At 42.9% G+C, this 26,286-nt stretch overlaps 1 protein-coding gene and 12 non-coding genes across 13 annotated transcripts in view; 1 reads left to right on the top strand and 12 right to left on the bottom strand.

Annotated features, from left to right (window-relative positions):
• Positions 1 to 1,201: 1,201 nt before the first annotated feature.
• The window catches only part of cdk14 (cyclin dependent kinase 14), a 289,130-nt gene continuing 264,045 nt past the window's right edge, over positions 1,202 to 26,286 (top strand). Inside the window, exon 1 of the mRNA XM_078171996.1 lies at positions 1,202 to 1,689. Within this exon, the coding sequence (XP_078028122.1) occupies positions 1,596 to 1,689 (94 nt within the window). The 5' untranslated portion in view covers positions 1,202 to 1,595. The remainder of the gene's footprint in view (positions 1,690 to 26,286) is intronic.
• Positions 16,431 to 16,503, bottom strand: trnak-cuu (transfer RNA lysine (anticodon CUU)). Its single transcript has one exon. It is a non-coding gene; the product is annotated as a tRNA-Lys (tRNA).
• trnak-cuu (transfer RNA lysine (anticodon CUU)) lies at positions 17,330 to 17,402 on the bottom strand. Its single transcript has one exon. It is a non-coding gene; the product is annotated as a tRNA-Lys (tRNA).
• Positions 18,221 to 18,293, bottom strand: trnak-cuu (transfer RNA lysine (anticodon CUU)). The gene has a single exon. It is a non-coding gene; the product is annotated as a tRNA-Lys (tRNA).
• Positions 19,072 to 19,144, bottom strand: trnak-cuu (transfer RNA lysine (anticodon CUU)). Its single transcript has one exon. It is a non-coding gene; the product is annotated as a tRNA-Lys (tRNA).
• trnak-cuu (transfer RNA lysine (anticodon CUU)) lies at positions 19,971 to 20,043 on the bottom strand. Its single transcript has one exon. It is a non-coding gene; the product is annotated as a tRNA-Lys (tRNA).
• Positions 20,867 to 20,939, bottom strand: trnak-cuu (transfer RNA lysine (anticodon CUU)). The gene has a single exon. It is a non-coding gene; the product is annotated as a tRNA-Lys (tRNA).
• On the bottom strand, positions 21,710 to 21,782 carry trnak-cuu (transfer RNA lysine (anticodon CUU)). Its single transcript has one exon. It is a non-coding gene; the product is annotated as a tRNA-Lys (tRNA).
• Positions 22,609 to 22,681, bottom strand: trnak-cuu (transfer RNA lysine (anticodon CUU)). The gene has a single exon. It is a non-coding gene; the product is annotated as a tRNA-Lys (tRNA).
• On the bottom strand, positions 23,490 to 23,562 carry trnak-cuu (transfer RNA lysine (anticodon CUU)). Its single transcript has one exon. It is a non-coding gene; the product is annotated as a tRNA-Lys (tRNA).
• trnak-cuu (transfer RNA lysine (anticodon CUU)) lies at positions 24,333 to 24,405 on the bottom strand. The gene has a single exon. It is a non-coding gene; the product is annotated as a tRNA-Lys (tRNA).
• Positions 25,232 to 25,304, bottom strand: trnak-cuu (transfer RNA lysine (anticodon CUU)). The gene has a single exon. It is a non-coding gene; the product is annotated as a tRNA-Lys (tRNA).
• trnak-cuu (transfer RNA lysine (anticodon CUU)) lies at positions 26,083 to 26,155 on the bottom strand. Its single transcript has one exon. It is a non-coding gene; the product is annotated as a tRNA-Lys (tRNA).

The following is a 26,286-nucleotide window of genomic DNA, read 5'->3' as shown; positions in this document are numbered from 1 at the left end:
AAGATTCTGTTTCACACCATATATACTCTACAGACTGTAGAGGTGTGCTGGTTGATGAAAAATGTGTGCATGCATCATTAACAATGGCTCCATAATGAAGGACCAACTCAAACTAATCAAGCTGTACATTTGTCTCAATTATCAGCGTGCTCCAGTCAAAGCAATTATGAAAACATTTCAGCCCTTTGCATTCCTGAGATGTTTCCAGACTGTGCTGGTCTCTAACAGCTTAACTGAGGGCCACATCCAAAACCGAGACATATTATGTATACATACACTGCTACGCCATTGTTCTTCTGATGCCTCTGAATTACTCATGCAGCTGCTGTGGTGACTGCAGTACAGACATGATCAAATTGGAGATGCCAGCCAGCACATAAAGACACATGACAGGAGCAGAATAGAGCTCATGAGCTCACTGTTGCAGGATTTAGATTATTGATGCAGGGCTGGGATAGCTCTGATGGCTTTAATCCCAGAGCTCACTTTAATCCCAACTATATGTAAGTTAACTGCCAAAATATGATATTATTGTGGCAGAAATGGGCTGCTGGATATTCTTATTTAATTTAAGCAGTGTTTTTTTTTTTTTTTGCAAAAAGGGGAAAGCGAAGATAAAAAAATACCTCATGAAAGTGAAACTATGCAACATTATAAAATCAGAAATGGTGCTGAGGTGTCATATTAGTGATTTCATATGATCACAAGTTATTTGCATGGCTATGATACCCAAATATTGTCACCACATGCATGACAAAGACTGAATCTTTTCATGCACATCACCAAACCTGTGGATTTTATTTGCCTCCATCATATGAAATAAATCAAACACAAATCCCAGCAGAGTCCAGGTTGATCTGGTAGTTTTTATTAAGTCTAAAAGATCAGCTATAATGTATTCCCAGGTGGAATCAGGAATACCAGCGATAGAGCTGATGCCTGGGGAATACCTCGACCTGCACACAATAACAGGGTCTCGCAGAGGGCAGCAGTCTCAAGCCGGAGCGCTGACAACAATCTGGTTCCCTCATGAAAATATTCCTCCTCCTGCAACACATTACAGGGCGGTGCTGGCTCTTTGACGGACAGTCTCCCGGACCAATAGAAACGCGGTGCTCCACAGGAGCTCTCCAATCGTCGCATCCAGGGCGGGGTCTAGGGTCGAAACCAGAGAGAGAATCCCAAAAATGACATCTAGATTGCGGTGGAGCAGGGAGCGACTGGGACGCTGAGAGAAGAAAGAACCAAGTCAGAGCGAGATCTAATTTACAGGATCCTAACCCTAAAAAAGACGCACCAGAAAGACGCAGCAAATTACGCACGGTTTCCAGTTTGGATGCGTCTGCTTCAGACTTTTATTGCCTCTTTGGAAATGTAGTTGCATTCTTGAGAAAAAAATCTCAAGAAGGCATTTGTTGTTAGTAGTTGATGAGAGAAGTGAGAGCCGTTGAGGCTCCGTTTCCTGTTTGCCACTGCGCTGCAGCTGGGCTGAAGAAGCCCCGCAGGGCTGACTGAACACCGGTCCTCCTTCCCCGCTTCAAACCACAGCCAGTCCGCTGCCTGTCCGCTGCGAAAACTCGCTGGAAAAAAAAAAAATGTGCGACCTGATGCCAGCCTCCCAGCCCCCGGAGAAAATCGGCAAAATGAAAAAGTTGAGGAGAACTTTGTCCGAGAGTTTCAGGAGTATCGGTGAGTAACGGGACGTGTTCTCAATTTTCCAAGCCATTTTTCAGCCCTTTGTACAGAATGTGAGGAGAGAAATGTCTCCAGCTGCTGCAGCAGCAGTAAAGGCTGCTCCTTTCTGCCGAGGTGATGTCTGGTCACAGTTGGGGTTAGCAGCCATGGAAAACCTACATCAACTTGGCCTTTCCACATTTCCTAAAGCAGAATTCCTTTTGGGAGCTGACAGATTTTTATTAGCAGACAAATGCTGTTAGGTTTAGAAAGAGTTTTGAGGACAAAGTCCTTTAAGACACAGAGATATAATGTCTTGCTGGAAATTGAGTTTGAGGTTGATTGCTCAATTCCGATCACATAGTTTTCCCTAAATATCATCACCAGAGTCATGATCACAAATCTGCTTGTGGCATAAATTCTAACATAGAAGTCTTAGTCAGTATATGCAAGAAAACATGTGAACCATGTAGACTCAGCAGTCGACCAAAACATGTATTCACAAAAGTGCCAGAACTTTATTAAGGAGGCGTTGTTTCCATTTGTTGCCATTTCACTAAATAGGCATGAACATATTTTTTTCATTATGGATTAATCCGATGGTCTCTAAAATGTCAGATTAACATTACAGTTTAATTCAGTACAAGGTGACACCTGGCAGTTGCTTTCTTTGTCCCACCAATAGTCTCAGATATTCACCTTACTATCACTTAAAACAAAGAAACTTAAAGAACATTACACTGGAGAAAACTCATGAGAGAAAATGTAGGCAATGTATGTTTCATATGTATCATATCAATGTTTCTGAAGGGATTTAGTATATGCCCTGACTCTGTCATTGGGAGGTGGATGGTGGATTATGTGGCACCGAGACAATACGCCTGCCAAACTGCAGACCACTGTTCGAGACCAACAAACAACAAAACTGGTTGTTTGTTACCAAGACTTTGCTGCATTTCCACCAAAACTGGGTATTTAAAGCCAAAACATGATATTTCCCGAACCTTAACCATTTTGTTTTTGTGCCTAAACCTAACCACACATCTACCACTTAATTGTTAAAGTGTAAAGTTTCACTGTATCTGCTACATGATAATGCACAGATGTAATTTATCTTTGGTTTGCAGAAATGTACACTGCCAACATTTACTCTGGAAACTCGAGTTTTGCTCGAAAAATAACTTAAAGGGTTAATCAGTTATCAAGGTATTTGCTGATTAAGTTTATGTAGATAAACTGAATTAATTTTCTAATTGTGTTTCACACAATTGTGGGGCACACTCCTGGCAGGAAAAACAGCTATGTCTTATTAAAAACAACTTCTTTTTTTGATACCTAAAAAGCTGCTGGAAAAACAGCGATGGGTTGCTGCAAAAGCGGCCAGAAGCTTCCTAAATCACAAACAGTTGTGTTGTTTGTTGGTCTGGATCAGTGGTCTGCAGCTTGGTGCTTGGCAGGCATCCACCACCCTTCCACCTCCTGATGACAAAATCAACTCATATACTACGTCACTTTAGAAACTTTGATATGACATGTAATTGTTAAGTATCCGCGGTTGGTACAAACATGCTGAGGCATTCCTGGAGGCGACCGGGCTGACTGAGCAGGACTTTTTTACAGTGTGACCTGACAAACACTGTAATGGTTCTAGTGTTTCTGAATGACCTCAAACACACCTTTGACATTTCTGTTTTGCAGTCTCTCTCTTTGCCACTGATGTATCTGTGATATCAGCTGATTATCACCTGGAATCATCAGTATACATTCAAAAAGCCACGACCATCAAACATAATCTTTAACACTGTGCTCCAATCTCATGAACAGATGATGGATCTTACAGTACATTTATTGTACAGAAGCTTATTTGTACACCCATAAATGCCATCATTCATTGATATATATGAATGAATAGTGGTAGACCATTTCACCTCAACTGATCTTCAGTAAAAAAGGTGAAATGAGTAATATTGATTAATTCTTTCAGAAAAAGGAGGCATAATATAAATAGGTGTTCCTGCAGATTTTGTTGACACTTAACGGAAATACCAGATCATAGTGGAGACTGAGCAATACTGGATATTTGAGTTATAAAAACACGTAACAATATATATTAGACGATAGTCAGTTTTTGATGTAAACACAGTACTTCACGATGTAAGATGGTACCACAGAAGCCAGCCAAGGTTCTGTGCTCTCTCGTAATGTTTCTGTTTTTGTTTAATTGTTCAGTTTTCTGCTCTTCTTCACATACGTACATATATATATATATTTCTAATTCCCCGGAGCCCAGCGTGATGTATACTAGAGGCTTGATTTGTTTGGCAGATATATAGTGTAAGACTGCAACCAGCCTTATTATTGGAATTATTTATCAGAGTTACTGCTGCCAAATTATTGTTTGATGTCTTGATATAAGTTTTGATTCAAGTTTTTTTTTTTTTTTAATTAAAATGTATCTGAAAATACACATTAACGTGGATGCAACATATTATTAGCAACACTGTCCTATTCTTGAAAAAAAAAATACAGCACACAACATTGACCATAGGATAACTGTTACCCATGAATTGAAACTGTTACCGATGATGTACCGATATTGTTGTACATCCCTACAATTATGTACAATTGAAACGTAATGGCCAGTTAGCTGTATTATTATTTTAAGTGTACGGACATTCTTGTGAGCTACAATGTATTGTTTTGTAACTTTTCGAGCAAGAGACTCTACACGAAAATGATGTATAAATATATAAATCTGCAAATAATTATTATTCTAATGGCTTAGTATTGTAAGCACCATAAAAGGGTGTGTTTAGGAATGGCACTTAAAATTGGCCCTTACAGTCCAACTTGATTTATTCACATTGTTTGGTTTGTCTGACCAACAGTCCAAAACTGAAGTCATAAAAAATCAGTCATAATAAAATAAATAAAAGCAGCAAATCTTCACATTTAACAAGCTGGACCCAGTGACAAGAGGCACAGTTTTGCTTGAAAAGAGACAATGAATTAATTATCTGTCAATTGATTTATCAAACAATCTTCTCAGAGCTAAATAAAATTGGACAATGCCAATAAACCGCTTGCCTGTGATTCATCGTAACGACCTGATAAAATATAGGTTATCATTTTGTGTAAACTAGATTTAACTCCCTGCATCATCATCATCATCATCATCATCTCTTTTCACTCCAGGTTTAAAATAGAGTTCTTATCCAATAATGAATGCTGTGCTGCTAAAGCAACCTGCGAACAAGAATCATCATGCACACACACACACACACACACACGTCACTGGCAGTCAAGGTGCACCCATCATATCTCATTTCATCTTCCTCGCTTTCCCTGCTTTTTCTCTCTCATACATGCACACACACACACACACACACACACACACACACACACACGCACGCACATACACAGTGCCTCGGCAGAGATCTTCAGTTCAGTGGCCTTTGAAGCAGTGTGTGTCGAGAACGAATAGCTGAATGCAGCCCTATAAGAAAAGATGAGGAATGAACAGAAGTGAGTTTGGGTCGATGTCGCGGGAGCAGAAAGATTGGCATTGACTTTCCTGCTGTGTTGACGCTCATCTCCTATTGGCCATCTTTCCTCCCATCTAAATCAACACATCTGAGCATCGATCGGGCTCTTGCCCCGCTCTACGGATGCTTTAACAAAGCACATTCAAGAGCCAGCTTTATTGTTTATATCCTTGTAACAGTGTTGATCCAACCAGTCCCAGTGGGCAGGGCTGTGTCACGTGGCAGATTGTGGCACTGTGCAACATGATGCCTCGTGGATGCTTTGATTTTAATAGCTTCAAACCTGGTTAATGGACTGATGCAAGGTTTCTCAACCTTTTCTGATCTGTGAGCCCAGGTTCCATCCTCATGAGCCAAATCATTAGAGAGCTGTCTGTTTGTTCTGTGAATGTGAATATGAGGATGACATGTTGTGTTGTCAAGATTAAGAGGAAAGCCCCAGATGGATTATCTGGAATATTAAATTATTGGATTAAAGGTACCTTCTCCTCTAACTGGGTGCTTTAACAAATCACTTGTTTTCACATTTAAACTGCTTCGTAGTCTTTTTTTTCCACTTTGAATTATGCAAAGACAATTGTATTTATGATGAAAAATCTAAAATAATTTTCCATCCTCCTGTTTAAAGACCTAGTTATTGCTTTCCTGCAGTTGTGACGGAAAGGCCGGTCTGCTTCCTGGACCTGCAGGATAAATCTGGGTGGTGAAGTAAATTAACAGAGCATTACTGCTGTTGAGATGCCCTCGAGCAAGGCAATTAACCTGCAACTGCTCCTGAGGAGCTGCACAGAGGCCATTAGTTCAGAGTGTGGCTGCACCTTCAAATGTGGACGTGTGATTAAGAGTATGTCCATACAAAGCCGCTATACCCTGCCCTCTCTGTTGCAGCATTCACATGGTTAGCACAGCTCCTTCTTACAAGCCAGCCAAGACGCCAGAAGCAAATGTTTACATTGTGTGTTTCTGCCACCACAGATAGGTTACACTGGCACGTTTAATACAAATCATATCAATGTTTCTGAAATGATGTAATAAAAGTGCTGACTTGGGCATTGAGAGGTGGAGGGGATGGTGGATGATGTGATGAGACATCTGCTAAGCTACAGACCACTGTTCAAGATCAGCAAACAACTAAAGTGGTTGTGTTTAAGCAAATTATTGTTGTGTTTCCAGCATTTTTTAGGCACCAAACGTGGATATTCTGTAGTGACCTGTCCTGTTTTTCCAGCGGGGACAGTGTCACGATAAGCGATCATTCTTTACAAAGACATCGCTGCATTTCCTGCCGGGATAGTGGTACGAAAAGTTATTGTTTTTACTGAGACATCACTGCTTTTCAAGTCTTGAGGCCCCAAATTTTGCCCCCAAAAATGGGTATTTTAAGCCAAAACATGATCTTTTACTAACCATAACCAAATGGTTTCTGTGCCGAAGCTTAACCACATGTTAACCACAATGTTATGTATTTGCTACATAGTGACTTGCAAATGTAATGTATCCGTGGTTGCAGAAACATACAGTTCCAACATTTTTCTGCTGCGTGGGTTTTACAAGCCCTGGTCAAACCCTACACTCCAGCCCTACACCACTGAGCTCCTCTACCACAGCACCATTGACAATGTCACCCTGAGGGCCCTGTGGCCGCTCATGTTGGTCAATGCGCTTCTCTGTTGTGTCCCGCAGTGGTGGAATGAACTCCAGTCCACTGGAGACAGGACAGCAGAGTCACTGGCCATCTTCCACTGCAGGCTGCACACACACTTTTTCAGACTACAACTGCACGTCATGCTAGCATTTATTCAAGTCTCATTTCTAAAAACAAAAAAAGAAAGTCACTTTGCCAAATAAAAACCAACCTGCCCTGTAAAAACTGTGGCCTCACATTTTAGTGTGGATGATTAAAAACTGAACTTTTTGAAAATGATGACAGTTGTAAGCCTGGGTGGGGTGTGTGCGGCAGACATCTTTATCTCATTCCTAACCTTTTCCAACCCCTGCAATGTAGCTGATCACTTTATAAAGGTGTTGTCATTACTCTGTTTATTGAGTTTGATTGACAACTTTTTGATTGGCCAGTCAGCGCAATCATAAAATAGGGGATTAATCAACATATGGGTACAGCGGTGCAGAAGTAGGCTTACTGTTTACCTGGTTAAAGTAACAGTTCATCCCAAATCAAAATGCATGCTGCCTTTTACACAATGGTACAGTTGGTTGGTGTAGTTTGGTAGAAGAAAATGGTTCCTACATTAAAGTGCTCACAACAAGGTCTGTGAATTATCTTGAATAATCAGGTCATAATTTCTGGAAAGAGACATTGCTGTTTAGTTTTTCAAATGTACTTTTTTGGCACTTGGAGCACTACAAGCCGAGTGCCATCTAGTTCCATTATACCCGAGAGAAGGCAGACATCTGTATGTCCGATATCTCCGACACTTGTCAGCTCGCACTGAAGCAATCTAGACTGATAAACAGCACTAAAGGGTAAGGAAGTATGTATTATTGATTCAGGGGTGAACTGTCCCTTCGGGAAGTAGCAATCTAGTTCCACCTCGGCCACTTGACTGTCATGCAAGAGTTTGTTATTTGGCAATCTGGAAAACCATCAGTTAAAAAAAAAAAAAAAAATTCTGCCTTTACCTCTGGAGGCACTGCCCGGAGTTTTTCGTCTAACGGAAGTGCAGGGGCCTCGGGGATCGCTCACCCCCTTCACTTCTGGCTGTGCCCCCAGTGTTACACTCCTACCTGCAACTTGAACCAAACGGCGGAAAAAACGTTACCGCTAATGCCCTTTTTTTCCTGTCGTGAGGAGTGGAAGGTGTGCTGGTGGATGCACAACGTTTGTAAGTTGTGCTGTTGTCCGTGTTTTTCACATTGAAGAGACTGTGTTTTGGGTGGAGCGGGTGCCATGGACGCTGAGCTTGCTGTTTCTGTAGGTACACATTTCCTGGGGAGACCTGCACGTCTCCGCTCCATTGTGATTGGCTAAAGCGCAGCATTGTTCAACCTCAAACGCCCCCCACCCCCCCGGACTTGTCTTTCACACAGAGCTGCCAACAGATTCTACAATGTAAATTGCTGAATCTGTCTTGAGAGATTAGTTATTTGGTGGCTGAAACAGGGTGACGAGTTTTTGCTATTTTGCTATTATTCTTATAGTTGTATGAAGATCATTGCAAAAACAACTTGAAAGGTGTGGATGTGGGTTGTTTCTACCTGTGAAAGGCGTTTTTAGAATTAGCATGGATGTAGTTTACCTATGAGAGTATGAAGTAAGGCGTTCCTGGAGTAGAGCCTTGGTGCTCAGTAGAAAATTACCTCTATTCTGCAGATAAAACACTGGGCAAAGTGACTTTAGGTGGATTCATCAGCACATCTCTGATGTTAATTTACCAATAAGAACACCCTCTCTGTATGAGAGGTTTTGCTTCTTAATGTTTTCCTCACAACTTTGATCAAAAGACAAATTCTTTCAAGTGAGAGATGCAGTATGAAAAGCTGTAGGAGCAGTAATGAGGTGTTATGGGTTTTAAAGTGGCAAGATTTTTTTTCTCTTTTCTGCAGTGAGTTTGGACAAAACAGTCTTCTTTTCCCTCTCTAGTATTATATGTCTCCTCATCATTTCCTTCAGAAAGTGATTCTATTATTTTTTGTATGCTCTCTGACAATAAATATAGTATAAAGATAATTTGCTGTGAGAAAGAGTGTTCTGACAGCATCTCACCGGCATCAAAATCTAAATGTTGTGACATTCTTCACTGAGCGCTTCTTCAGCACAAATGAGGGATCTTCATTTGATGTTTTCCTGAAAAGTTTTCAAAACATCTTTTTATTCATATCACATGCAAAACCTCACATAATTGTATTGTAGGACATGCTGTCAGCACGGGTTGGTTTTACTTTTGAAATTTCTTTATCCCCATCTGAAGATACATTTTCACTTGAAATTGTCTCTGCACATGAAATACTGTCATATGTACTATATAGGGCTGATGAATGATTATATTTGTATCAAAATATACTAGATTTATTTTTTTGCGTTAGATGAGAAGATATGTACCACTGATTTTAGGGATGCACGATATTGGATTTTTTGCCGATATCTGATATGCCAATATGTATAACAAGTCATTTGACCGATAACCAGTATATTGATATATCCACTTTTTTCCCCACTTGATTTTACTTATCATTAAGTCTCTTCTCTGTATTCATTCATTGTGCAAAATAAGAAAAAGCATGTTGGCCAATTCTAATAGTTCATTTTAAAGCCAATATTGGCCCATACGAAAGATGTAATGATGTAATCAGCATGTTGGCCGATTCGGATATTTCATTTTGAAGCCAATATCGGCTGATACTGATGATGTGACAATATTATCCTGCATCCCTAAATCATATTTAAGATTGGTAGGCCTGTCGATTTTCTTGTCTCACTTCCTACAAATGTGAAAAAGCATATTCCCAAATTATTGAAATATTTCTTTAATTAGAATTAATATTTGATATAATTAACAGTGTCTTAACAAGCTGTGGGAGGTTAAAATTTTGGTCAGTGGTCATTGACTTTTGCTAGCAATTATGGCAATGCTGGCAAAATTTAGGTACACAGCTGTAGCTAGTTGACAAGGCAACAACAAACAAACTCTTGACTGTCTGGTTTATGTTTTCTCTGAATGTCTGCTATTTACACTCTGTCCTGCGTGGTTTCTTAACATCTCAGAAACCCGACCTCCATGATTTGCTGTCAGCCTTAGAAGCTATCGTTAATGTTAGCTTAAGCTGTTACAGTGCAAAGCTTCTAACTGTATCATTAGCAGTCATCAGTCTGATATTAAACATGATCGGACATTGTAGTGGACGTGTGTGGTGGTTGCTGTTATCAATGAATGAAATGATACTTTTGAATAAGCTGTAATCAGTGATACATAATTTTGCTTAATTATAGAAACCTAGCTTAGTTTTGATGACTTTCTTTGTTCCAGTAAGACTTCAACGACAAGATGTAGACACTTTATATGCAACTATGTCAACCACAAAAACAGGCCTGAGGTTTAATATATAACAAATATTTGCAGGGCTCAGTCAGGAAGTCTTTCATCTACACTAATGTTATGCTTTACCTGCAAATTATCCGCCATTGTGTTGGAGGTGAAATAAACAGGCTACCTGTGTTGAGATTGCCAAAACTGACTGCTTATCACTCTGGAATATTGCTATTTTCTGTGCTGCTAGTTAATAACTATAGTAAAATGATGGAGTGCAGGACCTGCTTCTTTCATGAACAATGAAGACATGAGATGCAAATATATACATTTTTTAGCCTGAGAGAATCACACTGTGGGCAAAGGGTTATGCTAGAACCACAGTGGGGAAACTATATATGTATTATATAGCGGACACTAAACATAATGATGATTTTAAGCTGCTTTTTAATTGTGCAACATTTATTTTATGTCTGCAGTCAAAGCTTAGAGCGTGGCCGATTCCATCACAGCAGCTCTGAATAACATGAGACATCTGTGTAATGATAATTGGAAATAAAATAGAAAGAAAAAATAACAGTTGGCTCCCGTTATTATAAATGCAACATTTCAGTCAGATCTCACCAGTCATTAGCAGAAACAGTCTGGCTTTACTATAATTGTTTTTATGTGACATATTCAGAGAAGTTCTTTAACTAAATAAAGTGCTTCGTAGTGCAGGCATCAGGAGTGTCTGTCAGGTAGACGTAAATGTTTCCAAATTCAAGTCAGCCTTCCACTGATACCCACATGATTCAACCTAACATCACCAGGCAATCTGTACTGACAGTCCCGTAGTCTACAGCGTGCTGCAAGCACTTGGGTTGAGCTGAGAAAAAACAGCAATCAGAAAATTCCCATATGTGTGTGGGTAAAGAGTAAGGATTGTACAGTTGTCAGGGGCAAGTAAAATGACATGCCAGGCTAGTACGGCAACTCACTTACCCGAGCGGGCAAGTGGTAAAAAATAATTAAACTCAGCCTTTTTTACGGCGCTGATGATGGAAGTAGCTATAATATAAGGAGCGAGCCATCTCGCCGATCGGGCACCACTGATGTTAGAGGATGTGGGTGAGTGTTTAAAAATGTCAGTTAACTTAAGTCTTTGCTGCTGTTTGATAACCACGAATAAATAGAACATAAAAACTGACTGCAGGCAAGTAGATGTCTGGAAAAAAAGAAAAACAAAAAAACTAATGTTAAACCCTGGCTTGTAATTTAAATTCAAATATTGGTTAAAAAAAAAATGAAATTAATTTGTTTTCTCAAATCCTTCCACTCCGGTAATATCTAGTTAAAATGTGAACGTGGAAAGCGTTGATAAATACTAAAAAAATGACATCATTTTGAATACAAATACATTTCTCCAAAAAGACTGAAACTATTTTTTTTAATTAATATTTAAAAATATAAAGATTATTTTAATTCCAAACCTTTAAATTGACAATGTAAAATGCGTTTCTTGTCCAGTGAGCACTAAATCTTACATGTCAGCCGGTGCAGAAGCTTTATTGTCTACCTGCAGTCTAATCCATTGTATTGAGTGTGGATTTGCAGCTGTGATTATGCTGTCTGGAGTGTCTGGGAAGTCTTTGGGGAACGTGTGTGTACTCACCCTCTGAGGAGAAGGAAGCAGCAGTTTAACGGCTCAGTGGCTGCGCTGACAATGCTTCCAAACACTCACTCTGACATAAAAAAAAAAAAGAAGTCATTTTACCACGAAGCAGCCCCCAGAGCACTCTGTCCTTTTGCCATCTGTACTGCCTTCCTCATTAGACAACATAATCATCATGAGGAGTTAATAACTGAAAAATCATCATTTGCCTATTAATAATGCTCTCCACATGCTTCTTGGGCTATGAGTGATTCAGAAATCAAAGCTGCAGAAACAAACAGTTTATTCCCTTCCTCCTCATAAATATGAAGGATATTGATGCCAAATGCGACACTGTTGTCCCCTGCAATTAATGTGAGGGACACGTTGGATTGTCATTATGAATGCAGATGTAGCAGATAACTGAAAAGCTTTTAACATGCTTTTTGCAGGATTGTCATATCACGGGACAGCTTTTTAAAATTCTGATACTTAGTCTCTTCTGCCTGCAATAAAACATGACTTATATCATATTATATATTAATGTAATCTGAAAGTTGTTCCCAGACTATTTCAGAAAAACAACTCTGGTGTCATGTTACTGGACATCATAAAACACCTTTATGTGAAGAAAGCCCCACTAACCAGATATAATGGAGATGATTTAGGAATTTTATTTAGGAAGGTTATTTTTGGTTGAACAAACGATTTATTACTAAAACACAAACTTGAAACATTTTTTTTATGTATGTGTAAAAAGTCTCCCCTTTGAAAATAAGTTAAATAGTGGCGATATTCTCCATTTAATTGCATTTCTTGTCAATATCATAAATAAGCAAATGTACACAGTATGCTAACTGTAAAATTTCATATCACAGTATACCAGAAAACTGGTTTTATCCTGTCTTAATATGTTAATTGCATAATTATTGTATGCACTGACAAACACCAAGGCTAATTGCTTGTAAGTGAAAACCTATTTAATAATAAGCCTTATTCTGATTCTATCTGATACAGCCATGTGGCAAATAATGAGTGCTCAGTCCATTAGCTCAGTGCTAACCCACAGCAGGAATTGCCACGAGGACGCTAACCGAAGGAAGTATCATGATCATGATAATATTATCTTAACAAGCTATCTTAATATTGTTATGATTTCTGACCCACCAGCTCCCTTTGACCTTTTTCCTGTCCTGTCTCAGTCATGTGATGAATGGTGAAATTGACTCCCATCCCATGGGGAGCAAATTTGTGTTTCATAGGATAGTAAAAGCGTCATCCATCCTAGTCTGCCTTACTCTGCCTGTGATAGGCTTACCCTAACATTCTTACCCTAACCCTATCAAATCTCACTTCTCTTGCCTAAACCTAACAAACCCAACTAGGCAACATGTACTTGCCAATCAGAGTAGGGCAGGTCATGACTTAGTTATCTTAAGAAAGCTAATTTGCAAGCGGGAGTCCAGAGGTAACCCTGCAACTCACAGAATCCCTGAAAAAACATCAGCCTCTGAAGTGTATACATACAAGATGTTTGACACCGATTTTTGATTCTCTCAATTGTACACGCAGTTCCAATAGCAATAGAGACAGAAATAGATATACAGTGAAAAACAAGGACAACAAAGCTAACAAACCTAACACTGAAATCATATATTGCATTCAAACGGAGAGCTTACTCTAGCGCCTCACTGTTTCAAACGCGTATTGCAACAGCGGTAGCTGCTGTGTACCAAAAAGCTATGATAACATTGATGAAACCATGTCATCCAATACTACATGGAGTATTCATTCAGGCTCCTACACAGACACACGCGACGTGAGTTGACAAACCCCCTCCTCACCATGCTGGCTGTGTTTACAACATAGGACTGTTGGGGCGGGTGTAAATCGAAACAAACCAATCACGTCTTGTTTTTGACAACTGACAAGTGGCTCAGCCACTCACACCTCATCCTTCTCCTCGCATCACTGTGCCACTGACAGTGGCGCTGGCCTGTGATTGCATTACCTTTCTCCTTCAGCAGCTCTTTCCACCTGGGAAAGGCTACCCAGATATTTACCCTTGTTTTTTGAATTCGCCAGTCACGTTGCCTTTTTTATTTCCTTTTGCGCTTTCTTGGCGACGAGGATTCCGTCTCTCTTGATGCTGCATATGCATGATCCTGCATTATGCTCAAAGAGTGGGACTTTGTTATGCTGCAGTAGTGCCAGGATATTAGCAGAGCGCCTCTTGCTCCTTTCCTTCGGCTTCTCAGTCACGTAGTGCTGGCCTGGCTCTCAACAAAAACGCCGAAGGCGGGGCATACAGATGCTGTGTTGGCGGATGTATTTTCAAGATGGCGAAACGTTATGGAACCCCCCAAATGATTTACCCACCCAATGTACAAACAAATCCAAAATTCTCCTTTTACGAGAATAAGTCAGATTATTGGTGGAGGTAATAATACACCAATGATGACATATTTATGAATGCAGACATCGATTTTTGCCAATAAACAAATTAAAATGCTACACAATGTCCCTTTAAAGATAAGTATGCTATGAAATAGACATGTAAGGATTATATGACATGATGAAAAATAGAGACACATATAGAGATATTTATTCAACATTCAAAAAGGGTAGCCAAATACCTTGGACTGTGGATTTATAAATAATTGTTATGACACATACATGAAAAAAGCAACTTCTGTCGACCAGTTTTACACCACTGTCACTCAACACTTTGGGCTCTAGTTTCCCAGCACGACGCAGGGTGGCGAACCCCGCACAGAGCTAGTTTCAAGCAGCGCAACCCGAGGCGTGCTGAGTTTGGTAGTTTGGCAGACCGAGGTGCACTGAGATGGGCGTGGCGGCGCAGCAGGGGGAGGTGTTGACAGATCCAGCTTGGCGCAGTGACAGTTTCGTGCCAGGAGCCTTTGCCGAAGGTGCGCTAAAAGCTCTCCAGCTGAAACCAGGTCTACTGTCAGCACAGGTGGAGCGGTGTAAGCCGAAGTTTGGCTGAGCGGTGGACAGTGCGCACACGTCACCAAAACCTCACAGGCAGGTTTCCAGAATGTCAGGCACATTAACAATGCAATAAATACCCACAAAAACCACTATTCAATGCAACTATCTGCAATCAGCACATAAATGTATCTCTATATTGACTGTCCCGTCACATCTGATGTCAGATCAAAGGGGATTGGCACCGTTTGGCACGCGTAATGAAAACCCAACCTGATTTGATTAACACAGCTGCAAACTAATGAGTTCACATCCCTCTCAGCCAACCACAAACAGCCACAGCATCAGATAGGGAGTATATATTCAGCATCTGTCATCTTAGAAAAGTCAAAAGAAAAGAAACAGAGTGAGACTGTGAGAGAGAAGGAGAGAGCGAGCGTGCGCACGAGAAAAACGCAACACTGATTTACAATTGTGGTGACGTCCTCCCAGGCTACCTTTGCATCATCAGCCCAAGGGGGGCTCGTTTGATTGGTGTGATGTGAATGGGCTGTGTAAACCCCACTCCACGCCTTCTCTCCTCCCTCTTTCTGACTTGCGCAGGTAGGAGGGACGGAGGTGGGAAAGAGAAGTAGCTGTGCCAGCGCGCACGGTGTGCTAAACTTGCAAAATCCACCTGGCGATACCCAGTTGGCGAAGTGCAGGTGCGCTGCGCCCCCGCCTCGCCCGGTCTGAGAAACTAGGGCCCTTGGTCTTAGGTTGCTTCATTCCACATATGGCATTGCATGATTATGTCCAGTCAATCTTAGTCTAAACTACCTTTACCCATCATGGGGCTTGAAGTCATGACCTGGAGATTAAGAGTCTAATGCTCTACAGACTGAGCTAGCTGGGCTAAATGCATCAGGTTTCGTGGCTGGATTAATAATAATTGCTTAAGAGCCCAAACCAAGTTGGATATCTTGGGTGGGCTGAGAACCTTCACTCAGCTGGACTTTTGCGGTGTGTCTGTTATCATTGAAACTAGTCAGTCCTTGTGCCTGGCTTTTCGGCCAATTTAGCACGTTGAATCAACAGCGGAGCCCTTGGACTTTTGCATCCAACTGAGTTAAGTCCAAGGGCTCCGCTGTTGATTCAATGTGCTCAATTGGCTGAAAAGCCGAGGACAAAGGCTGACTAGGGTCAATGACCATGGACACACCAAAAAGCTAGGGCCGCAGACACTCAGTGACAGTGTTGACTCTGGGCCTGGTGTGTTAGGGCCCTTAGACCAATGGGCCATCCTCACAAATGAAACTCTGAATTCAGTTAGAACTTCAATGGTTACATGTTTAGAGGATCCTCCCTTGACTTTGAGAAACACCCACTCACTGACAGCGGCTGATGGTCAGCTTTTGGCATGGTGCGACAGGGCCCTTTGAGCAACAGGTCATCCTCACAAATGAAAGTCTAAATTCAGTCAGGAGTTCAATGGGTACATGTTTGGAGAAGTTCCAGCTTTCAAAGCAGCAACACATTGCAGTAGTGTGTCCAACACATCTGTGGGAAAGTGATTTGAGGACTGATGACCTCTTTTGAAAGTTGTCGGTATAGCACTTCCAATAACCCATTGGTGTCAGGTTAAATCTTGGGCTAAAGCTCATTCGCCCAACGTGGGGCTCGAACCCACGACCCTGAGATTAAGCGTCTCATGCTCTACCGACTGAGCTAGCCGGGCGACATTTGTGATAAAAATGGATCAGATTTCGTGGCTGGATTAATAATAATGGCCTAAGAGCCCAAACCAAGTTGGATATGTTGGTAGATTCCCAGAAATATTGATGGATTGTTTTGTTGCAGACACAGTCATTAACTGCAGTGGGCTGAGAACCTTCACTCAACCTGATTTTTGCGGTGTGTCCGTTGTCATTGAAACTAGTCAGTCCTTGTGCCTGGCTTTTCGGCCAATTTAGCACGTTGAATCAACAGCGGAGCCCTTTGACTTTTGCATCCAACTGAGTTAAGTCCAAGGGCTCCGCTGTTGATTCAATGTGCTCAATTGGCTGAAAAGCCGAGGACAAAGGCTGACAAGTGTCACTGACCATGGACACACCAAAAAGCTAAGGCCACAGACACTCAGTGACAGTGGCCGAAGGTTGACTCTGGGCCTGGTGTGTTAGGGCCCTTAGACCAATGGGCCATCCTCACAAATGAAACTCTGAATTCAGTTAGGACTTCAATGGTTACATGTTTAGAGGATCCTCCCTTGACTTTGAGAAACACCCACTCACTGACAGCGGCTGATGGTCAGCTTTCGGCATGGTGCGACAGGGCTCTTTGAGCAACAGGTCATCCTCACAAATGAAAGTCTAAATTCAGTCAGGAGTTCAATGGGTACATGTTTGGAGAAGTTCCAGCTTTCAAAGCAGCAACACATTGCAGTAATGTGTCCAACACATCTGTGGGAAAGTGATTTGAGGACTGATGACCTCTTTTGAAAGTTGTCGGTATAGCACTTCCAATAACCCACTGGTGTCAGGTTAAATCTTGGGATAAAGCTCATTCGCCCAACGTGGGGCTCGAACCCACGACCCTGAGATTAAGAGTCTCATGCTCTACCGACTGAGCTAGCCGGGCGACATTTGTGATAAAAATGGATCAGATTTCGTGGCTGGATTAATAATAATGGCCTAAGAGCCCAAACCAAGTTGGATATCTTGGTTGATTCCCAGAAATATTGATGGATTGTTTTGTTGCATACACAGTCATTAACTGCAGTGGGCTGAGAACCTTCACTCAACCTGATTTTTGCGGTGTGTCCGTTGTCATTGAAACTAGTCAGTCCTTGTGCTTGGCTTTTCGGCCAATTTAGCATGTTGAATCAACAGCGGAGCCCTTGGACTTTTGCATCCAACTGAGTTAAGTCCAAGGGCTCCGCTGTTGATTCAATGTGCTCAATTGGCTGAAAAGCCGAGGACAAAGGCTGACTAGGGTCAATGACCATGGACACACCAAAAAGCTAGGGTCACAGACACTCAGTGACAGTGTTGACTCTGGGCCTGGTGTGTTAGGGCCCTTAGACCAATGGGCCATCCTCACAAATGAAACTCTGAATTCAGTTAGAACTTTAATGGTTACATGTTTAGAGGATCCTCCCTTGACTTTGAGAAACACCCACTCACTGACAGCGGCTGATGGTCAGCTTTCGGCATGGTGCGACAGGGTCCTTTCAGCAACAGGTCATCCTCACAAATGAAAGTCTAAATTCAGTCAGGAGTTCAATGGGTACATGTTTAGAGAAGTTCCAGCTTTCAAAGCAGCAACACATTGCAGTAATGTGTCCAACACATCTGTGGGAAAGTGATTTGAGGACTGATAACCTCTTTTGAAAGTTGTCGGTATAGCACTTCCAATAACCCATTGGTGTCAGGTTAAATCTTGGGCTAAAGCTCATTCGCCCAACGTGGGGCTCGAACCCACGACCCTGAGATTAAGAGTCTCATGCTCTACCGACTGAGCTAGCCAGGCGACATTTGTGATAGAAATGGATCAGATTTCGTGGCTGGATTAATAATAATGGTCTAAGAGCCCAAACCAAGTTGGATATCTTGGTTGATTCCCAGAAATATTGATGGATTGTTTTGTTGCATACACAGTCATTAACTGCAGTGGGCTGAGAACCTTCACTCAACCTGACTTTTGCGGTGTGTCCGTTGTCATTGAAACTAGTCAGTCCTTGTGCCTGGCTTTTCGGCCAATTTAGCACGTTGAATCAACAGCGGAGCCCTTGGACTTTTGCATCCAACTGAGTTAAGTCCAAGGGTTCTGCTGTTGATTCAATGTGCTCAATTGGCTGAAAAGCCGAGGACAAAGGCTGACTAGTGTCACTGACCATGGACACACCAAAAAGCTAAGGCCACAGACACTCAGTGACAGTGGCCGAATGTTGACTCTGGGCCTGGTGTGTTAGGGCCCTTAGACCAATGGGCCATCCTCACAAATGAAACTCTGAATTCAGTTAGAACTTTAATGGTTACATGTTTAGAGGATCCTCCCTTGACTTTGAGAAACACCCACTCACTGACAGCGGCTGATGGTCAGCTTTCGGCATGGTGCGACAGGGTCCTTTCAGCAACAGGTCATCCTCACAAATGAAAGTCTAAATTCAGTCAGGAGTTCAATGGGTACATGTTTGGAGAAGGTCCAGCTTTCAAAGCAGCAACACATTGCACACATTGCATTGTTGTCGGTATAGCACTTCCAATAACCCATTGGTGTCAGGTTAAATCTTGGGCTAAAGCTCATTCGCCCAACGTGGGGCTCGAACCCAAGACCCTGAGATTAAGAGTCTCATGCTCTACCGACTGAGCTAGCCGGCCGACATTTGTGATAAAAATGGATCAGAATTTGTGGCTGGATTAATAATAATGGCCTAAGAGCCCAAACCAAGTTGGATATCTTGGTTGATTCCCAGAAATATTGATGGATTGTTTTTTTGCATACACAGTCATTAACTGCAGTGGGCTGAGAACCTTCACTCAACCTGACTTTTGCGGTGTGTCTTTTGTCATTGAAACTAGTCAGTCCTTGTGCCTGGCTTTTCGGCCAATTTAGCACGTTGAATCAACAGCGGAGCCCTTGGACTTTTGCATCCAACTGAGTTAAGTCCAAGGGTTCCGCTGTTGATTCAACGTGCTCAATTGGCTGAAAAGCCGAGGACAAAGGCTGACTAGTGTCACTGACCATGGACACACCAAAAAGCTAAGGCCACAGACACTCAGTGACAGTGGCCGAAGGTTGACTCAGGGCCTGGTGTGTTAGGGCCCTTAGACCAATGGGCCATCCTCACAAATGAAACTCTGAATTCAGTTAGGACTTCAATGGTTACATGTTTAGAGGATCCTTCCTTGACTTTGAGAAACACCCACTCACTGACAGCGGCTGATGGTCAGCTTTCGGCATGGTGCGACAGGGCCCTTTGAGCAACAGGTCATCCTCACAAATGAAAGTCTAAATTCAGTCAGGAGTTCAATGGGTACATGTTTGGAGAAGTTCCAGCTTTCAAAGCAGCAACACATTGCAGTAATGTGTCCAACACATCTGTGGGAAAGTGATTTGAGGACTGATGACCTCTTTTGAAAGTTGTCGGTATAGCACTTCCAATAACCCATTGGTGTCAGGTTAAATCTTGGGATAAAGCTCATTCGCCCAACGTGGGGCTCGAACCCACGACCCTGAGATTAAGAGTCTCATGCTCTACCGACTGAGCTAGCCGGGCGACATTTGTGATAAAAATGGATCAGATTTCGTGGCTGGATTAATAATAATGGCCTAAGAGCCCAAACCAAGTTGGATATCTTGGTTGATTCCCAGAAATATTGATGGATTGTTTTGTTGCATACACAGTCATTAACTGCAGTGTGCTGAGAACCTTCACTCAACCTGATTTTTGCGGTGTGTCCGTTGTCATTGAAACTAGTCAGTCCTTGTGCCTGGCTTTTCGGCCAATTTAGCATGTTGAATCAACAGCGGAGCCCTTGGACTTTTGCATCCAACTGAGTTAAGTCCAAGGGCTCCGCTGTTGATTCAATGTGCTCAACTGGCTGAAAAGCCGAGGACAAAGGCTGACTAGGGTCAATGACCATGGACACACCAAAAAGCTAGGGTCACAGACACTCAGTGACAGTGTTGACTCTGGGCCTGGTGTGTTAGGGCCCTTAGACCAATGGACCATCCTCACAAATGAAACTCTGAATTCAGTTAGGACTTCAATGGTTACATGTTTAGAGGATCCTCCCTTGACTTTGAGAAACACCCACTCACTGACAGCGGCTGATGGTCAGCTTTTGGCATGGTGCGACAGGGTCCTTTCAGCAACAGGTCATCCTCACAAATGAAAGTCTAAATTCAGTCAGGAGTTCAATGGGTACATGTTTAGAGAAGTTCCAGCTTTCAAAGCAGCAACACATTGCATTGCAGTAATGTGTCCAACACATCTGTGGGAAAGTGATTTGAGGACTGATGACCTCTTTTGAAAGTTGTCGGTATAGCACTTCCAATAACCCATTGGTGTCAGGTTAAATCTTGGGCTAAAGCTCATTCGCCCAACGTGGGGCTTGAACCCACGACCCTGAGATTAAGAGTCTCATGCTCTACCGACTGAGCTAGCCGGGCGACATTTGTGATAAAAATGGATCAGATTTCGTGGCTGGATTAATAATAATGGCCTAAGAACCCAAACCAAGTTGGATATCTTGGTTGATTCCCAGAAATATTGATGGATTGTTTTGTTGCATACACAGTTATTAACTGCAGTGGGCTGAGAACCTTCACTCAACCTGATTTTTGCGGTGTGTCCGTTGTCATTGAAACTAGTCAGTCCTTGTGCCTGGCTTTTCGGCCAATTTAGCATGTTGAATCAACAGCGGAGCCCTTGGACTTTTGCATCCAACTGAGTTAAGTCCAAGGGCTCCGCTGTTGATTCAATGTGCTCAATTGGTTGAAAAGCCGAGGACAAAGGCTGACTAGGGTCAATGACCATGGACACACCAAAAAGCTAGGGCCACAGACACTCAGTGACAGTGTTGACTCTGGGCCTGGTGTGTTAGGGCCCTTAGACCAATGGGCCATCCTCACAAATGAAACTCTGAATTCAGTTAGAACTTTAATGGTTACATGTTTAGAGGATCCTCCCTTGACTTTGAGAAACACCCACTCACTGACAGCGGCTGATGGTCAGCTTTCGGCATGGTGCGACAGGGTCCTTTCAGCAACAGGTCATCCTCACAAATGAAAGTCTAAATTCAGTCAGGAGTTCAATGGGTACATGTTTGGAGAAGGTCCAGCTTTCAAAGCAGCAACACATTGCACACATTGCATTGTTGTCGGTATAGCACTTCCAATAACCCATTGGTGTCAGGTTAAATCTTGGGCTAAAGCTCATTCGCCCAACGTGGGGCTCGAACCCACGACCCTGAGATTAAGAGTCTCATGCTCTACCGACTGAGCTAGCCGGCCGACATTTGTGATAAAAATGGATCAGAATTTGTGGCTGGATTAATAATAATGGCCTAAGAGCCCAAACCAAGTTGGATATCTTGGTTGATTCCCAGAAATATTGATGGATTGTTTTTTTGCATACACAGTCATTAACTGCAGTGGGCTGAGAACCTTCACTCAACCTGACTTTTGCGGTGTGTCTTTTGTCATTGAAACTAGTCAGTCCTTGTGCCTGGCTTTTCGGCCAATTTAGCACGTTGAATCAACAGCGGAGCCCTTGGACTTTTGCATCCAACTGAGTTAAGTCCAAGGGTTCCGCTGTTGATTCAACGTGCTCAATTGGCTGAAAAGCCGAGGACAAAGGCTGACAAGTGTCACTGACCATGGACACACCAAAAAGCTAAGGCCACAGACACTCAGTGACAGTGGCCGAAGGTTGACTCTGGGCCTGGTGTGTTAGGGCCCTTAGACCAATGGGCCATCCTCACAAATGAAACTCTGAATTCAGTTAGGACTTCAATGGTTACATGTTTAGAGGATCCTCCCTTGACTTTGAGAAACACCCACTCACTGACAGCGGCTGATGGTCAGCTTTCGGCATGGTGCGACAGGGCCCTTTGAGCAACAGGTCATCCTCACAAATGAAAGTCTAAATTCAGTCAGGAGTTCAATGGGTACATGTTTGGAGAAGTTCCAGCTTTCAAAGCAGCAACACATTGCAGTAATGTGTCCAACACATCTGTGGGAAAGTGATTTGAGGACTGATGACCTCTTTTGAAAGTTGTCGGTATAGCACTTCCAATAACCCATTGGTGTCAGGTTAAATCTTGGGCTAAAGCTCATTCGCCCAACGTGGGGCTCGAACCCACGACCCTGAGATTAAGAATCTCATGCTCTACCGACTGAGCTAGCCGGGCGACATTTGTGATAGAAATCGATCAGATTTCGTGGCTGGATTAATAATAATGGCCTAAGAGCCCACACCACGTTGGATATCTTGGTTGATTCCCAGAAATACTGATGGATTGTTTTGTTGCAGAGAGTACAATGGGCTGAGAACCTTCACTCAACCTGATTTTTGCGGTGTGTCCGTTGTCATTGAAACTAGTCAGTCCTTGTGCCTGGCTTTTCGGCCAATTTAGCATGTTGAATCAACAGCGGAGCCCTTGGACTTTTGCATCCAACTGAGTTAAGTCCAAGGGCTCCGCTGTTGATTCAATGTGCTCAATTGGCTGAAAAGCCGAGGACAAAGGCTGACTAGGGTCAATGACCATGGACACACCAAAAAGCTAGGGCCACAGACACTCAGTGACAGTGTTGACTCTGGGCCTGGTGTGTTAGGGCCCTTAGACCAGTGGGCCATCCTCACAAATGAAACTCTGAATTCAGTTAGAACTTTAATGGTTACATGTTTAGAGGATCCTCCCTTGACTTTGAGAAACACCCACTCACTGACAGCGGCTGATGGTCAGCTTTCGGCATGGTGCGACAGGGTCCTTTCAGCAACAGGTCATCCTCACAAATGAAAGTCTAAATTCAGTCAGGAGTTCAATGGGTACATGTTTAGAGAAGTTCCAGCTTTCAAAGCAGCAACACATTGCAGTAATGTGTCCAACACATCTGTGGGAAAGTGATTTGAGGACTGATGACCTCTTTTGAAAGTTGTCGGTATAGCACTTCCAATAACCCATTGGTGTCAGGTTAAATCTTGGGCTAAAGCTCATTCGCCCAACGTGGGGCTTGAACCCACGACCCTGAGATTAAGAGTCTCATGCTCTACCGACTGAGCTAGCCGGGCGACATTTGTGATAAAAATGGATCAGATTTCGTGGCTGGATTAATAATAATGGCCTAAGAGCCCAAACCAAGTTGGATATCTTGGTAGATTCCCAGAAATATTGATGGATTGTTTTGTTGCAGACACAGTCATTAACTGCAGTGGGCTGAGAACCTTCACTCAACCTGATTTTTGCGGTGTGTCCGTTGTCATTGAAACTAGTCAGTCCTTGTGCCTGGCTTTTCGGCCAATTTAGCATGTTGAATCAACAGCGGAGCCCTTGGACTTTTGCATCCAACTGAGTTAAGTCCAAGGGCTCCGCTGTTGATTCAATGTGCTCAATTGGCTGAAAAGCCGAGGACAAAGGCTGACTAGGGTCAATGACCATGGACACACCAAAAAGCTAGGGCCACAGACACTCAGTGACAGTGTTGACTCTGGGCCTGGTGTGTTAGGGCCCTTAGACCAATGGGCCATCCTCACAAATGAAACTCTGAATTCAGTTAGAACTTTAATGGTTACATGTTTAGAGGATCCTCCCTTGACTTTGAGAAACACCCACTCACTGACAGCGGCTGATGGTCAGCTTTCGGCATGGTGCGACAGGGTCCTTTCAGCAACAGGTCATCCTCACAAATGAAAGTCTAAATTCAGTCAGGAGTTCAATGGGTACATGTTTGGAGAAGGTCCAGCTTTCAAAGCAGCAACACATTGCACACATTGCATTGTTGTCGGTATAGCACTTCCAATAACCCATTGGTGTCAGGTTAAATCTTGGGATAAAGCTCATTCGCCCAACGTGAGGCTCGAACCCACGACCCTGAGATTAAGAGTCTCATGCTCTACCGACTGAGCTAGCCGGCCGACATTTGTGATAAAAATGGATCAGAATTTGTGGCTGGATTAATAATAATGGCCTAAGAGCCCAAACCAAGTTGGATATCTTGGTTGATTCCCAGAAATATTGATGGATTGTTTTTTTGCATACACAGTCATTAACTGCAGTGGGCTGAGAACCTTCACTCAACCTGACTTTTGCGGTGTGTCTTTTGTCATTGAAACTAGTCAGTCCTTGTGCCTGGCTTTTCGGCCAATTTAGCACGTTGAATCAACAGCGGAGCCCTTGGACTTTTGCATCCAACTGAGTTAAGTCCAAGGGTTCCGCTGTTGATTCAACGTGCTCAATTGGCTGAAAAGCCGAGGACAAAGGCTGACTAGTGTCACTGACCATGGACACACCAAAAAGCTAAGGCCACAGACACTCAGTGACAGTGGCCGAAGGTTGACTCTGGGCCTGGTGTGTTAGGGCCCTTAGACCAATGGGCCATCCTCACAAATGAAACTCTGAATTCAGTTAGGACTTCAATGGTTACATGTTTAGAGGATCCTCCCTTGACTTTGAGAAACACCCACTCACTGACAGCGGCTGATGGTCAGCTTTCGGCATGGTGCGACAGGGCCCTTTGAGCAACAGGTCATCCTCACAAATGAAAGTCTAAATTCAGTCAGGAGTTCAATGGGTACATGTTTGGAGAAGTTCCAGCTTTCAAAGCAGCAACACATTGCAGTAATGTGTCCAACACATCTGTGGGAAAGTGATTTGAGGACTGATGACCTCTTTTGAAAGTTGTCGGTATAGCACTTCCAATAACCCATTGGTGTCAGGTTAAATCTTGGGCTAAAGTTCATTCGCCCAACGTGGGGCTTGAACCCACGACCCTGAGATTAAGAGTCTCATGCTCTACCGACTGAGCTAGCCGGGCGACATTTGTGATAAAAATGGATCAGATTTTGTGGCTGGATTAATAATAATGGCCTAAGAGCCCAAACCAAGTTGGATATCTTGGTTGATTCCCAGAAATATTGATGGATTGTTTTGTTGCATACACAGTCATTAACTGCAGTGGGCTGAGAACCTTCACTCAACCTGATTTTTGCGGTGTGTCCGTTGTCATTGAAACTAGTCAGTCCTTGTGCCTGGCTTTTCAGCCAATTTAGCACATTGAATCAACAGCGGAGCCCTTGGACTTTTGCATCCAACTGAGTTAAGTCCAAGGGTTCCGCTGTTGATTCAACGTGCTCAATTGGCTGAAAAGCCGAGGACAAAGGCTGACCAGTGTCACTGACCATGGACACACCAAAAAGCTAAGGCCACAGACACTCAGTGACAGTGGCCGAAGGTTGACTCTGGGCCTGGTGTGTTAGGGCCCTTAGACCAATGGGCCATCCTCACAAATGAAACTCTGAATTCAGTTAGGACTTCAATGGTTACATGTTTAGAGGATCCTCCCTTGACTTTGAGAAACACCCACTCACTGACAGCAGCTGATGGTCAGCTTTTGGCATGGTGCGACAGGGTCCTTTCAGCAACAGGTCATCCTCACAAATGAAAGTCTAAATTCAGTCAGGAGTTCAAAGGGTACATGTTTGGAGAAGGTCCAGCTTTCAAAGCAGCAACACATTGCACACATTGCATTGTTGTCGGTATAGCACTTCCAATAACCCATTGGTGTCAGGTTAAATCTTGGGCTAAAGCTCATTCGCCCAACGTGGGGCTCGAACCCACAACCCTGAGATTAAGAGTCTCATGCTCTACCGACTGAGCTAGCCGGGCGACATTTGTGATAAAAATGGATCAGATTTCGTGGCTGGATTAATAATAATGGCCTAAGAGCCCAAACCAAGTTGGATATCTTGGTTGATTCCCAGAAATATCGATGGATTGTTTTGTTGCATACACAGTCA

This window comes from Epinephelus lanceolatus, chromosome 10 (genome assembly GCF_041903045.1).
Source record: "Epinephelus lanceolatus isolate andai-2023 chromosome 10, ASM4190304v1, whole genome shotgun sequence".
Lineage (NCBI taxonomy): Eukaryota > Metazoa > Chordata > Actinopteri > Perciformes > Serranidae > Epinephelus > Epinephelus lanceolatus.
This window is presented reverse-complemented; position numbering and strand designations above follow the sequence as displayed.